The 13,464-nt window shown below is 39.5% G+C and overlaps 1 protein-coding gene across 6 annotated transcripts in view; it reads right to left on the bottom strand.

Annotated features, from left to right (window-relative positions):
- LOC148861857 (chloride channel protein CLC-d-like) overlaps window positions 1-13,464 on the bottom strand; it is a 100,313-nt gene that overhangs the window by 73,451 nt on the left and 13,398 nt on the right. For 5 of the 6 annotated variants that reach the window (XM_088940856.1, XM_088940853.1, XM_088940855.1 and 2 more), the window contains exons 6-11: window positions 10,085-10,159; window positions 5,526-5,614; window positions 5,243-5,383; window positions 5,084-5,154; window positions 4,906-4,985; window positions 4,638-4,787 (exon numbers count right to left, since the gene is read on the bottom strand). In XM_088940856.1, the coding sequence (XP_088796982.1) occupies window positions 4,638-4,787; window positions 4,906-4,985; window positions 5,084-5,154; window positions 5,243-5,383; window positions 5,526-5,614; window positions 10,085-10,159 (606 nt within the window). The remainder of the gene's footprint in view (window positions 1-4,637; window positions 4,788-4,905; window positions 4,986-5,083; window positions 5,155-5,242; window positions 5,384-5,525; window positions 5,615-10,084; window positions 10,160-13,464) is intronic. The other variant, XM_088940854.1, reaches the window with a different exon arrangement.

Raw genomic sequence — 13,464 nt, 5'->3', positions numbered from 1 at the left:
CTCACAATCCAAAACAAAAAACTGACTCAAGGACGGAACTAAGGACTTCAAGACTTTTAGCGACGGATGACCAAATCGGCAGTGCCACTGGAGAGGAGAAAGAGATGACTGGAGAGCTGTTGAAGTTCTACCACCACCACTGTCAAGATAATACAGTCCACCTGCTTCATGCCCTCCACCAATCTTCATCCCCGTCTTGAGATCTTGAAAGACACACATAGAAGGATAAAAGGTAATGGAGCAGTTAAGTGATTTGGTCAGCTTACTAACAGACATAAGGTTGAAAGGTAATTTAGGAACATATAGAACTGATGAGAGGGGTACAGGATCTAGGTCAACATTACCAACACCACAAATTGAGGATGTGGAACCATTAGCAAGGGTGACAGATTGTGATGTTGAGCAATGAGATAAGGAGGAAAACACACCTGGAGTTCCAATCATGTGATCGGAGGCTCTAGAGTCAATGATCCAGGGATTGGGTGTAGATGCCAGACAAGCCATACCTGAGTGAGCAAAAGTCGTCGTGTTCTGCTGTGATTGGATAAACCTCTCATATTCATCACAGGGAACACTCACCATCTCCTTCATGGGACCATTTGTGGATGTAGGAGGCATCTGGTCAAATGAATGATTCTCCTGTCTAAAGCTGGAACTTGAGTCACCGGTCACGGCATGATTGACCCAGGTTGAGGGAGGACCATGTAGATCAAAACAATAGTTGATGGTATGTCCATCCATACCACAATGAGTGCACTTCCTCGGGCCTGAGCTACGTCCTCTACCACGGGCTCCCCCTGAATCTCTACTCCCAGTACGACCACCACCTCGATTATAAGTAGACCCACCATTGCCACTTCGGCCATATGCAGGACCACTACCACCACCACGGCTAGACTGAGCTCCCCGAGCTTCACCTCTAACACCACGGCCTCTCGATGCAGCAAAGGCAGATCTATCTGAGATATTAGAGTTCTCAGTAGATCCGATAGAAATCCTCCGAAGTCGAGCAAATACCTCTTCTAGGGACGGAAGAGCTGATCCCCCTAATATCTGAGCCCGTACTGGTTCATATTCAAACTTTAGTCCCACCAAAAATCTAGTCACATCAAGCTGCTCTCTCTGTTGTTGCTGAATCTTGACATTAGAAGTGAGAGGATGATAGACATTCAACTCATTACATATGTTCCTCATGTTGGCATAGTACTCCTCAAGACTCTGATTGCCCTGTTGCAGGTTAAAGTACTCTTGATAAAGCTGATAAACTATGGTTGTATTGTCCTGCCCCGAATACAATTTCTTCGCATGGTCCAACACATCTTTGACAGTAACAAGGAACATGAAGTTCACACTAATCCTGGGTTCCATACTGTTCCACAACCATGTGATGATCTGAGCATCCTCTTGCTCCCAGTCTTCATACTCGTGAGAGTTAGAGGAGGGTTTCTCCTCTCTGATGTGTTTTACCTTCTTCTTTGCCTTCAGAATGACTTAAACGGATTTAGCCCAAGGTACATAATTCTCTCCATTTAACTTAATGGAGGTCATCTGAACATTCAGGTAGTCTGTAGGCACCATCACACTAGGTTTATAATCAGTATTGTCTCCCATTATGTTATCACCGATTCTGCACACTTGCTAAATTCTATTATCACTGAGATTTGCACACTACACACCTGTCACACTGATTGCAGCACTAATTGTTGCTGGAATGTGTGCTCTTTACACCACAAACCCTAGATCACACCTGTCACACTGATTTCAGCACTTGTTGTTGCTGAAAGTGTGCTCACACCAAAAACCCTACTCCTACAACTACTTGAAATCTCACCACTATATGATCATATCTCTTCCTTCAAAATGCACAAAGAAACCAGCATAAACCCTAGCTCTTACTGGCCGAAACCCTAGCATATGGTCTGAAACACACCTCCTATTTAATCCACAACAACTATCATGCACTGAAATCTCTATCGCTGAAATAACACCCATACGAGCAGGTGAGCAGTCCACACACAACAGCCACACACAACAGCCATTGCACACACAGTTCGGCCCTCTATTCTTCCTCTACTAGGAGAGGGCAATCTCAGAAATCACAGCAACCGACCACATACGACCTGACTGGAGGCATAGAGACCTCCAAGGGAAGAGGGCGATCACTCCTTTTCAGCCCTTTCCCTTATCTCCAATCGAACACAGAAAAAAGAGGAAAACCCTAGATAGGGTGCACAGAGAATGAACCCTAGGCAAGCAGAAATCTAGGCAGATTTAACCTAGCTACCATCCCCCTCCAACCTTTCTCCCATTTTGAAGAAAAAAGAAAGCTATCCAGTTTGCAACAAATGGGTGCCACTTGAAAGTACCTTTCTCCCATTTTGAAGAAAAAAGAAAGCTATCCAGTTTGCAACAAATGGGTGCCACTTGAAAGTTTGACCAAGTAAAATTTGCTTGTAACAAAGGTAGCTATCTCAGTTTATTAGAATCCAGAAACTGATTGATTTTTCTCACACTATAGGTAATCCTATGGCTAGGATTGTTTGTTTAATGTAAGAACCTGATCACATAAAAGTCACCTCCAAAACACCATGGACCCTCCCAAAGGCCTTTGCTGTTAATTTCTCCCGCAGGCCCTCCCTTTCCCTATAAAAATTGGGCAATTACATATTCATCAAAACCCAAACTACTCCATCTTTTCTATTTAATTTGACCAAAATCGTGAAATGTCCAACCACTTCCTCCAAGCACTCTAGGTCTTCATTTCTCCAAAAAGTGAGTTCCTCCTGAAGAAGCCCAAGATTGTGAAAAAGCCCAACTAATTCCTCTAGCATCCCAAGTACACCTTGCCCACCTTATCCACTTCAGGCAATTTGGATTCTTAAATCAACACTATATCTAGTTTCTCTCTCTCCTCAATAGTTCTCTGATCATTCTCCCTTTTCTTGAACTTCCCAAACACCTTAGATTCCAACTTATTATCTTTATGTAAAACAAATTAGAGTGGTCCATTTGCAAGTTTACTCCTCTTTCCTTCCTTTCCAAATTCCCTTTGTCATAGTCCACTTCACACCTAAGCCTCCCTGCCTCTCTTTTGTTTCCACAGTACCTATCACCTCTGTTTCTTTAGACGATTTACTAGCATTGGCAGACTTTTGAGTAGGTCTGGCCTTACCTATGAACAAAGCAGAACAAGGACTAGAAGAAGCATTAGTATCAACAAAAATTGGACAACACAACTTACCTTCGGAGGGCTATTGTTGGGGGTAATTTCCTTAGAATCATCTCCTGTACTTTCAGCCTGGGGAAGTGGATATGTTGTAGCCTTTTCATACAACTGTGGGTTAGGATTACATCTGCCATTATCACCATGTAAATGATCCTTGTCTACAACTAGCTCTTCCCTCCCTTCCATTCCAGACTTCTCACCTGAGAGAGCATTCTCCTTCCCCAAGTCTTGTTTCAACTTGGTCGAAGTCTCTTTTTGTGTCTCACTACTTTCATCTTCAGATTGCAAAGTCAAATTGGCTTCATCATCAACCCCAAAAATAGATTTGCATTTACTTTCCATACTTCCTATGCTGGACTCTTCAAAAGAACCTTCGACATCCATATTCTCCTCTCTTAGGCTGACCCAGTCTGAATCAAAGTCATCATCCTTTTCCTTTCCATAATCATATCTCAGATTTGGGCCATTTGGCTTCTTTGGGCTTATGGAGTTAGAAACCAGCCATGATTTCCAGACCCAAACCACTCCCATCACTGCTGTACTTTGCACCTTAGACATGAAGACTTTCTTTTGGAACGATGATAGAGCATTAGAAATGTCTAGCAGTGCTTAATTAAAGTCTAACTTAATATCCTTAAAATCTTCTTTATCAGTAAAAATGTTCAATATCCTTAAAGTCTTCACAAGCTAATACCCAATGGGCTACCCCATTACCTTGATCAGTTTGATCAAATACATGCACCTCCAACTCATTGTTATCAAATGCTCTTGCATTTCTTTCTCCCAGTATGCTCCATATGATTGGAGCCCTTATGTAATGCCACATCAGTTTCATTCTATTAGTTCTACAACCGAGAAAATCTTGTGAAAAAGATCCAAAATACTTTGAGGGGCAGACCAAGATTTACTGAACAAAGAGAAGAAATAGTTCTATACCTGACAAATATAGTGACACGATAAGAAAATGCGGTTTGAGTTTTCACCACTTCTGATACAGACAATGCACACTACTGGATGCAAGATTATCGGTTTTTGAATTTTACATTAGTATAGTCAGATGCTGAACAAAGACTTCCAAAATACAGAGGATAGAATTGCCAATCAGATAAGATTGCTAGATTATCAGTTCTTATATTTTACATAAATAGAATAATCAGATGCTAAAAAAAAACCTTCACCAATCCAACAAACTGGTAGCTTAGATGTGGTTGTACTTCTATTTCTCTTGTGGTATCATATCACCTGTCTTTGCATTCCTTTTAATTTAATAAAAATTTCCTTTGTTATCAAAAAATTGTTGAACAAAGGTGTTGCAGGCCTTGAGGCATGTTGTAGAGAAAGAACTAGGAACACAAAACCTCCACTTAGTCTGGAGATAACCTAAAAAATAATGGCCTAGATGGAACCTTACATTCACATAATTTCCATACATTCCTGGTGGACGAGGGCATTCTATAGAAGAATTAGTTTCCAATTTTGGGCATGGACTGCATTTTCTTAGAAGTGGCAATCCAAAAGAGATGGTTGAGGTTATCAGAGAGATAAAGCACGCTTCAATAATCTGCAACAATGAAAGAATAAATTTAGACAAAAAGGTGATAATTGGATGATATTGTGAAGATGGATCTAAGCCACAAGGCCCAAAACAAAATAATATGAATGGCTACTTTATATCAAACCTTAACTCTGTTTCCCTTTTTGTGTAAATATTTACGGCGCCAGTAAGTTATATACAGAGTCAGCTGATTAAATAAGGCCCCTGAAAGGAATGAACCATTAAATAACATCAACAGATGATCAACAAATAATAGGAGGATATTAATATATAGACTATTACAAGAATCTCATAAGACCTACCAAGAAGACCTCCAATAACCCCAATGACAGCCATTGGCAATAATTCCTCAAATGAGTAGTCATTTTGACCACTTTAAAACAGAGCAGTGCCAGTTAGAACAGAAATACAAGTGGCTTAAACGAGAGAAATGTCCCAGAAGGAAAAGTTTAGATTCTAACCCAGATATGTCCCAGATTATAAAACCGCCAGAACCAAAATGCCCACACTTTCCACTTTTACACCAGCCCATTGCAGTGCGCACCACAACAGCGACAACAGCAGATGTGAAAAAGACACGCCACATTAGTTGGCTCCTCCACCTTTAGAAACAAATAAATAAAATATGTAAATAAAACAAAAAAACAAAATTTTGGGAAAAACTGTTTTCCGGTACGAGTTTGAGTGTTTTTCTGCCTCTTTATATAACTAAATTGTAAAAGAAAAAAGAAAGAATAAAACTACCAAGATGTAACCTCTTCTAGGGCAAATAATACACCACCAACTGGAGCTCTAAATGCAGCAGCAACTCCAGCTGCACATCCACAGGTTACCTTTCAAAACATTAAAAACTGGTGAAATTGAGAATAGCACATATGGTAGCACTTTAGCTTATCAGAAAATAGCACAAAGTAATGGCAGAAAATGGTTGTCAAAGCAACACCTAGGCAACATGATACTTTCCCAAAGTCACCTTGCATGGAATACATTTGTACATGCATTTGTGGTTTAAGTGAAGGGTTGCAACTTGCAAACAGATTAGATTTGAACCATATATACCTAGATCCAAATTTGATCCATTAGTGTTTAGATTCAAATGGAATCTTATCCATCAGGTTCATATCAGTTGGATTGAATTCAGATTTTAGTTATTGCACACAATTATTAAATTAAACTAAAAACTATTGGAATATTATGTTAATAATATGAACTAGAAATAACTCTGATATTATTTCATGAACAAAACAACTTCTATGAAACTTGAACCTATGAGTCTATGACTCTTAAGTAAAAATTCAACATTGAAACCAACTTTGATAATAAAAAAATACTAGCTCAATGTAGATGTATGTGTAATTATTTAAATACTATCACATTCAGATTGAGTCAGATCAGGTCAGTGATTTAAAAAGTGTTCCTAGGCACACAGGCGAGGCACATTTCAAGGCCTGCACCTCACCTAGGTCCAAGCACAGCCCCTTTAAAAAGGCACACACCTGGTGCACCTAGGCATACACCTAGTGCACCTTGCGCCTCAGTTAAATTGTGCGCTTTTTGTGTTTTTTTAAGCATGGTGACCGGGCCGGGGGCCCCAACCAACCCCCTTGAGGCAAGCCCAAATAAGTCCACGCTAGGGTCTTAAATTCTTAATCAAGACTTAAAAAAAAATTGTTTTATAATTTAGTTAAAGTTCTTTATCTTTTAAAAAATGTCTTTTATTAGAAACAATGAATGAACAATTGGGATGGATCCATATTTGGTCCAAATATAAAAAGGATTGAATTTGGATTGTCTCCACTAGATTAGAGTCAAATTCAAATTCAGAAAAATGGATACAATTGCAACCCTATTTAAATCTTAAGGTGTATAGTTGATGTAGGACCAGCTCAGTTCTAGTCCTTAGAGAATGTGAATGATGGCTGTAATGGTTTCTTGAAGGAATAAGAGAAAAAATAGGAGATAAAGAAGAGAGAAAATACCTGGAATCACTCACAGGGTGCCTAGAATCACCCTAGAGCATGGGAATCACTCACCATAGTTAGCATAAGCTGAAGAAAACTCAATAAACTTCATTGCCTTTGTGTAAAACGTCCATACATATTTATAGGCTCTAAACTCACAATAACTCTAGGAGTCAAAATGTTAGGCTCATAATAGTCTTAGGAGTCAAACTATTAGACTCAATAATCTTAGTAGGACTTAAACTAAGTTGTCATATCCTATTTCAATTCAAAGAAGACTCAATAACTTTAATCCGAATTATGCAATGACTCTGAAATTTTAAACATAAACAAACTATAACTATACAAATTAAACACTACCAATGGACCCCACAGAAAATTGCAAAATGATAAAAATAGCCCTACTGTCCAAAAATACAGAAATACATAAAATTTCATAAAATTCCAATTTTGACTCTTCAGCTCCTGCATCAATAGTACTTTTAAATACCTGAACTACACCATAGCATATAATAATATAAAGCATATATGGATTGGAGAAAAGGATGTTGGCTCTTACTATATTGCCTAGGAAACCAACTAGGGGAGTGGTATAGATAATAAGCACCTTTAACACAAAAGAGAGAAGTGATTATGTTCCTTGTATATATCCCTATGTTGGGTCATTATGAGTGTATGAAGAACGAAAGATCAGGGCTCTTGATCCCTTTGTAGTTATGCTTTGAATTGGATCAAGGAGGTGTTATTCAAAAAATTTATTTCTTTTCGAAATCAAGTGTAAGCTGTAAATGGAAATAAGAACAGCAACAGTATTGAAGTTTAGTTATATGAAATAAAAATAAGAGAAAAGAGGGTATTGTGGTAGATGACGTGTTTAGTAGGTTCATTTCGAGAGCTGATGGTTTGGACATGTTTAGAGGAAGGAAGGTAGGAAGAGAGGGTATTGTGGTAACACACTTTCAATTTGATACAATCATTTTTTGTGAGACTGGAGATCCCTTAAAGGCTAGGAACTTGAAACGAGTAATAAGGTTGTTTGAATGCATGTTGAAGATGAAGGTCAATTTTGAAAAGAATTGTGCAGTGGGGGTAAATTTGGAGACTGAGGAATTGAGTGAGGTAGCAGAGTCCTTAGGTTGCCTTACCTCTAGCTGGCCTTTGAAGTACTTGGGTATGCCTTTAGGAGATAGTCTCAGAGAAGGAAGATTTTGGAATTCGATTGTAGAAAAATGCACAAAGAAGCTAGCAGTTTGGAAGAGAAACTACATTTCCCTCAGGGGTCGTATCACTTTAATAAGAGCTACTCTTGCGAACTTGCCAACTTACATTCCCTCGGTCTTTAGAATGCCACAAAAGGTGATTTTGAAGGTAGAGAAATTCATGAGGGATTTCTTGTGGGAGTCGGGGTAAGGGAGGAAGGATCATGTGGTTAAGTGGGAAATAGTGTGTAGGAGGAAGGAGCAGGGGGGTTTGGGATTAGGCAATCTAAGGAAGAAAAATATAGCCTTAATGGTTGTGGAGGAAGCCTCTAGAAAGGGAAAGACTTTGGCATAAAGTTGTAAGAAGTGTGCATGGTGTTGCAGGCAATGGTTGGGATGCTGGTGTATCTCAGCGGGCTATGCTGAAATCTCCATGGAAGGGTATTCATAGTATTCTTCCTGTTTTCTTGAACCTGATCAGGTATGACGCTTGTACTGGAGATAGGGTTTTGTTATGGGAAGATGTTTGGATTGGTGACTTAACCCTCAAGGACCTCTTCCCCTCCTTGTATTCCATCTCGTGTTTTAAAAACGAGCCATGTCAAATATTTGTGTCCTCCTCCTTTTCTTCTGGTATAAACTGGAATTTGGGTTTTAGAAGAGATTTGAGAGATTCTAAGCTTGACCAGATTGCTTTGCTCCTTAAACTATTGATCCTGTTTGCTTGGACCCTTCTTCTCTAGATACCCGTATTTGGAAGCCTTTGCCCTCGGGATCCTTTTCTTGTGCTTCTTTCTTTGCTTCCTCATGCTCCTCTCTGTTACCTCAATCGTTTCATAGCAAGGAAGTTTGGTCCAAAAGTGGGAGCCCTTTGTTGGGAAGTCTCCCTTGGAAAAATCAACACTTTGGATGTTTTGCAAAAAAGAAGACCTAGTCTTTGTATCTCTCCTAACTGGTATACCATATGCAAAGCAAATGAAGAAAGTTGCTACCATATACTAATCACTTGCTCTTTCATTGTAGGCCTTTGGGAAAAGCTTTTTGATCTTTTTGGGTGCACGTGGACAGAACCGGAGCAGATTTGCAATCTTTTTGACCCTACAACTTTCAGGTGGCCAAAGAGAATAGGAAGAGTTTTGTGGAAGTGTGCTAGAGCTGCTTTGGTGTGGACTGTTTGGGAGGAACGAAATGCTAGAGTCTTTAATGACAAGGAGAGGGATCAGACATGTGTGTTAGAAAATATTTTATGTAGGGCCATAAGCTGGGTAAAATCCTTAGACCTGTTCTCATCCTACACTTTTGATGATATACGTAGGAATTGGGAACAACTAGCCAAAAATTCTCCAGTCAAAAGCAAGTCGGTGCTGGATTGGAAGCCTCCTGATGTAGGCTTCATTAAATTAAATTTTGATGGCAGTAGTTTGGGCAACCTGGGGCCATCAGGAATAGGGGGAGTTTTTAGAAATGATGAGGGCCAGATTGTAGATCTATTTTCTGGTCCTATAGGGATGAGAGATTCAGTCAATGCAGAACCCCAAGCTGTGATACAAGGAGCAGAAATTGCAAAGAGTTGGCAGTGGAGCATTTAATGATTGAAGGTGACTCCAAATTGGTTATTGGATGGCTAAAAAAACCGGAGATGGCAGCCTGGCCTTACAAGAGGGCTTTGAGAAGATTTAAGTGGCTAACATCAAATATTTCAGTCACAGTTCAATGGGAAAGAAGATCGGCAAATGGGCTGGCAGATTTCCTAGCCAAACAAGGAGTACATAGGAATCAGCTCTTTTGGGCTCAATTGTAAGCTTTATGAAGTAGTTTGGAGGCTGCACCTCGTGCCTCTTTGTGGGCAGTTGTATGATGTATACTATGTTTTTTCTTTTTAATAAAATTATCATTATCTATCAAAAAAAAAAAAAACAATACAAATTTAAATGTTTCATTTTATGAAAAGGATATGATACTGCAGTGTTACAATAAAGAATTCATTCACAACTAACTTACAGGGAAAAAAAGCCTTAAGAAAGATAATCATATCTAACTTCAATGGTGTACTAACATGTATGACACAAGTTACTACAACAAGAAAGGAAGAAATGAACAAGTTATGTAATGTAGCATATCTCAAACAGCATAAATTACTTACAAGATCGCGCCGATGTCGATCACTTTTAAACATATGTAGCCACCTTGAGTTCAGATGATACTTTGTAGATCCACCCTGAATATATGTACAGCATGAAAAATTATATAAATATAAATATATATTCATAAGAATAGACTCTTATGAAATGTATGTTATATATGAACCAGAAAAGCATGTACAAGCAAAGAAGAGTTTGTGTAGCTTCCTTGCAGGAATACATACATACATGCATATCAATTTTAAGAATAAAGTAGCATAAAGCCTTTATATATCACAATATAGTGGGATCATATATGCATGGGAAATAGGAGTGTAGGACAGGGACACCAAAGCACACAACGAAGACTTTTCTTCTTTTTTTTCTTTTTGGTAGAATACAAGGAAGACTTTTTGTTTTTTGAAGAATACTTTCACAGTTTATATTTCCACAGAAACCACCAACCACACCTGTAATTAGAAAAAAAAAAAAAAAAAACACAAAATACTTGCCTTTTTGATGCATCAAATGTGTTAGTGTAGGGGTATTTCTGTCTTTATACTTATGTTGAGGTTGCTGATCTGTAATATTATATTAGAATTAGTGTTCCTCACTTAAATAAGGGCACATGTGCCTTTTCCATTATATTAATAATATAAAAACATGTCTGGCCGAATGGGAGAGCAACTTTCCCTAATTCGAACCAGACTTTTCTTCTCTCCTTTTCTCCTCCTTTCTCTCTCTTTCTTCCCTCTTTCTTCCTCTTTCTTCTTGGCTATTATCAGACTAACAGAACTCAAAGGCAGGCTGAATTATAACATGGTATCAGAGCACAACTAGGCAACTCGGATCTGCCCAGATTTCTGTTCTCTGCACACTCAATCTAGGGTTTTCCCTTGATTTCTCTGCCATTGATTGGAGATAAGGGAAAGGGCTGAAAAGGAGTGGCCGCCCTCTTCCCTTGGAGGTTTCTATGCCTCCAGTTGTGTCTTGTGTGGTCGGTTGTTGTGGTTTCTAAGAAGCCCTCCCCTAATCGATGAAGAGAAGAGGGCTGATTCGTGTGGCGCAGTGGGTGTCTTGTGTGGACTGATTTTCTTCTCATGTGGTTTGTCTTTCAAGTGATGAGGTAAGAGATTTCTATGCATATTTTCTGTTATGAATCAAATAGGAATTATGTTTCAGATCGTATGATGGGATTTCAGACTGTAGTGTGCTAGGGTTTATGCTGTTTTTTTGTGTGATTCGAAGGAGGAGTGGTGCTCATATAGTGGTGAGATTTCAAGTAGTCGTATGGTAGGGTTTGTGGTATAAAGAGTGCAATCTTCAGCAATAACAAGTGCTGAAACCAGTGTGATCAGTGTGAACAAACAGTGTGCAGTGTGCCGAATTTAGTGATAACAGAATTCAGCAATGGGAGATAACAGTGATAGCAAATCTAATGTGATGATACCTACTGACTACCTGAATGTTCAAATGACCTCCACTAAACTGAATGGAGAGAATTATGTACCTTGGGCTAAATCTGTAGAACTTTTTCTGAAGGCAAAGAAGAAGGTGAAACACATAAGGGAGGAAAAACCCTCCACTGATTCTCATGAGTATGAAGACTGGGAACAAGAGGATGCACAGATTATCACGTGGTTATGGAATAGTATGGAACCCAAGATTAGTGTAGATTTCATGTTTCTTGACACTGCCAAAGATGTGTGGGACCATGCTAAGAAGTTGTATTCTGATCAAGACAATACAACCAGAGTATATCAGTTGTATCAGGAATACTTTAATTTGCAACAGGGCAATCAGAGTCTTGAGGAGTACTATGCTAGTATGAGAAACATCCGTAATGAGTTGAATGTTTATCACCCCCTCACTTCTGATGTCAAAATTCAACAACAGAGAGAACAACTTGACGTGACTCAATTTTTGGTGGGGCTGAAATCTGAGTATGAACTACTATGGGCTCAAATACTAGGAGAGTCAGCTCTCCCTTCTTTAGAAGAGGTGTTTGCTCGACTTCAGAGGACTTCTATTGGATCTACTGAGAACTCTAATGTCTCAGATAGATCAGCCTTCGCAGTGTCAAGGGGCCGTGGTGGTAGCAGTGGTCCTGTATATGGTCAGAGTGGTGGTGGTGGACCTACATATAACCGTGGTGGTGGTCGTACTGGAGGTAGAGATTCAGGGGGAGCCCGTGGTAGAGGACGTGGCTCGGGTCCGAGGAGGTGTACTCATTGTGGTATGGATGGACATACTATTAATTATTGCTATGACTTGCATGGTCCACCCTCAACCTGGGCCAATCATGCCATGACTAGTGACACCAGTTCTAGTTTCAGACAGGAGAATCGCTCAGCTGATCAGATGCCTCCTACATCCACAGATGGTTCCGAGAAGGAGATGGTGAGTGTTCCCCGTGGTGAGTATGAGAGGTTTGTCCAATCCACATCTCAGCAGAACACGGCTACTTTCACACACTTAGGTATGGCTTGTTTGGCATCCACACCCAATCCCTAGATTATTGACTCTGGAGCCTCCGATCACATGACTGGAACTCTAGGTGTGTTTTCTTCCCTCTCTCATTGCTCAACATCACAATCTGTTACCCTTACTAATGGTTCCACATCCTCCATTTGTGGTGTTGGTAATGTTGATCTGGACCCGGTATCCCTATCCTCAGTTTTGTATGTCCCTAAATTTTCGTTTAACCTTATGTCTGTTAGTAAGCTGACCAAGTCACTTAATTGTTCCATTACCTTTTACCCTTCTATGTGTGTTTTTTAGGATCTCAAGACGAGGATGAAGATTGGTGGAGGGCATGAAGCTGGTAGATTGTATTATCTTGACGATGGTGGAAGAACATCAACAGCTCTCCAGTCATCTCTCTCTCCTCTCCAGTGGCACTGTCGATTTGGTCATCCTTCACTGAAAGTTTTGAAATCTTTGGTTCTTTCGTTGAGTCAACTTTTTGTTTTAGATTGTGAGTCGTGTCAGTTTGGGAAACACCATCGTGTTCCCTTTAGTTCTAGGGTTCATAATCGTGTGTCGAGTCCTTTTTCTTTGATTCACTTGGATGTTTGGGGTCCTTATAAAGTGATGTTATACAATGGATATAGATATTTTGTCATTTTTGTTGATGATTTTTCAAGGATGACGTGGCTCTATTTAATGAAAGAAAGAAGTGAAGTGTTTACCATCTTCCAGAAATTTTATGCTGAAATTCGCAATCAATTTGGTGTTCACATTAAAATTTTTCGTTCTGATAATGGTCGTGAATATTTATCTTCATCATTTCAAGAATACTTGGACCAACATGGCATTATACATCAGACCTCATGTACCTACACCCCACAACAAAATGGGGTGGCTGAGAGAAAGAATCGTCATCTCTTGGAAACAGCACGAT

The sequence above is a fragment of the Nelumbo lutea genome, chromosome 4 (assembly GCF_056320005.1).
Source record: "Nelumbo lutea isolate HS-2025 chromosome 4, American lotus-T2T, whole genome shotgun sequence".
Lineage (NCBI taxonomy): Eukaryota > Viridiplantae > Streptophyta > Magnoliopsida > Proteales > Nelumbonaceae > Nelumbo > Nelumbo lutea.
This window is presented reverse-complemented; position numbering and strand designations above follow the sequence as displayed.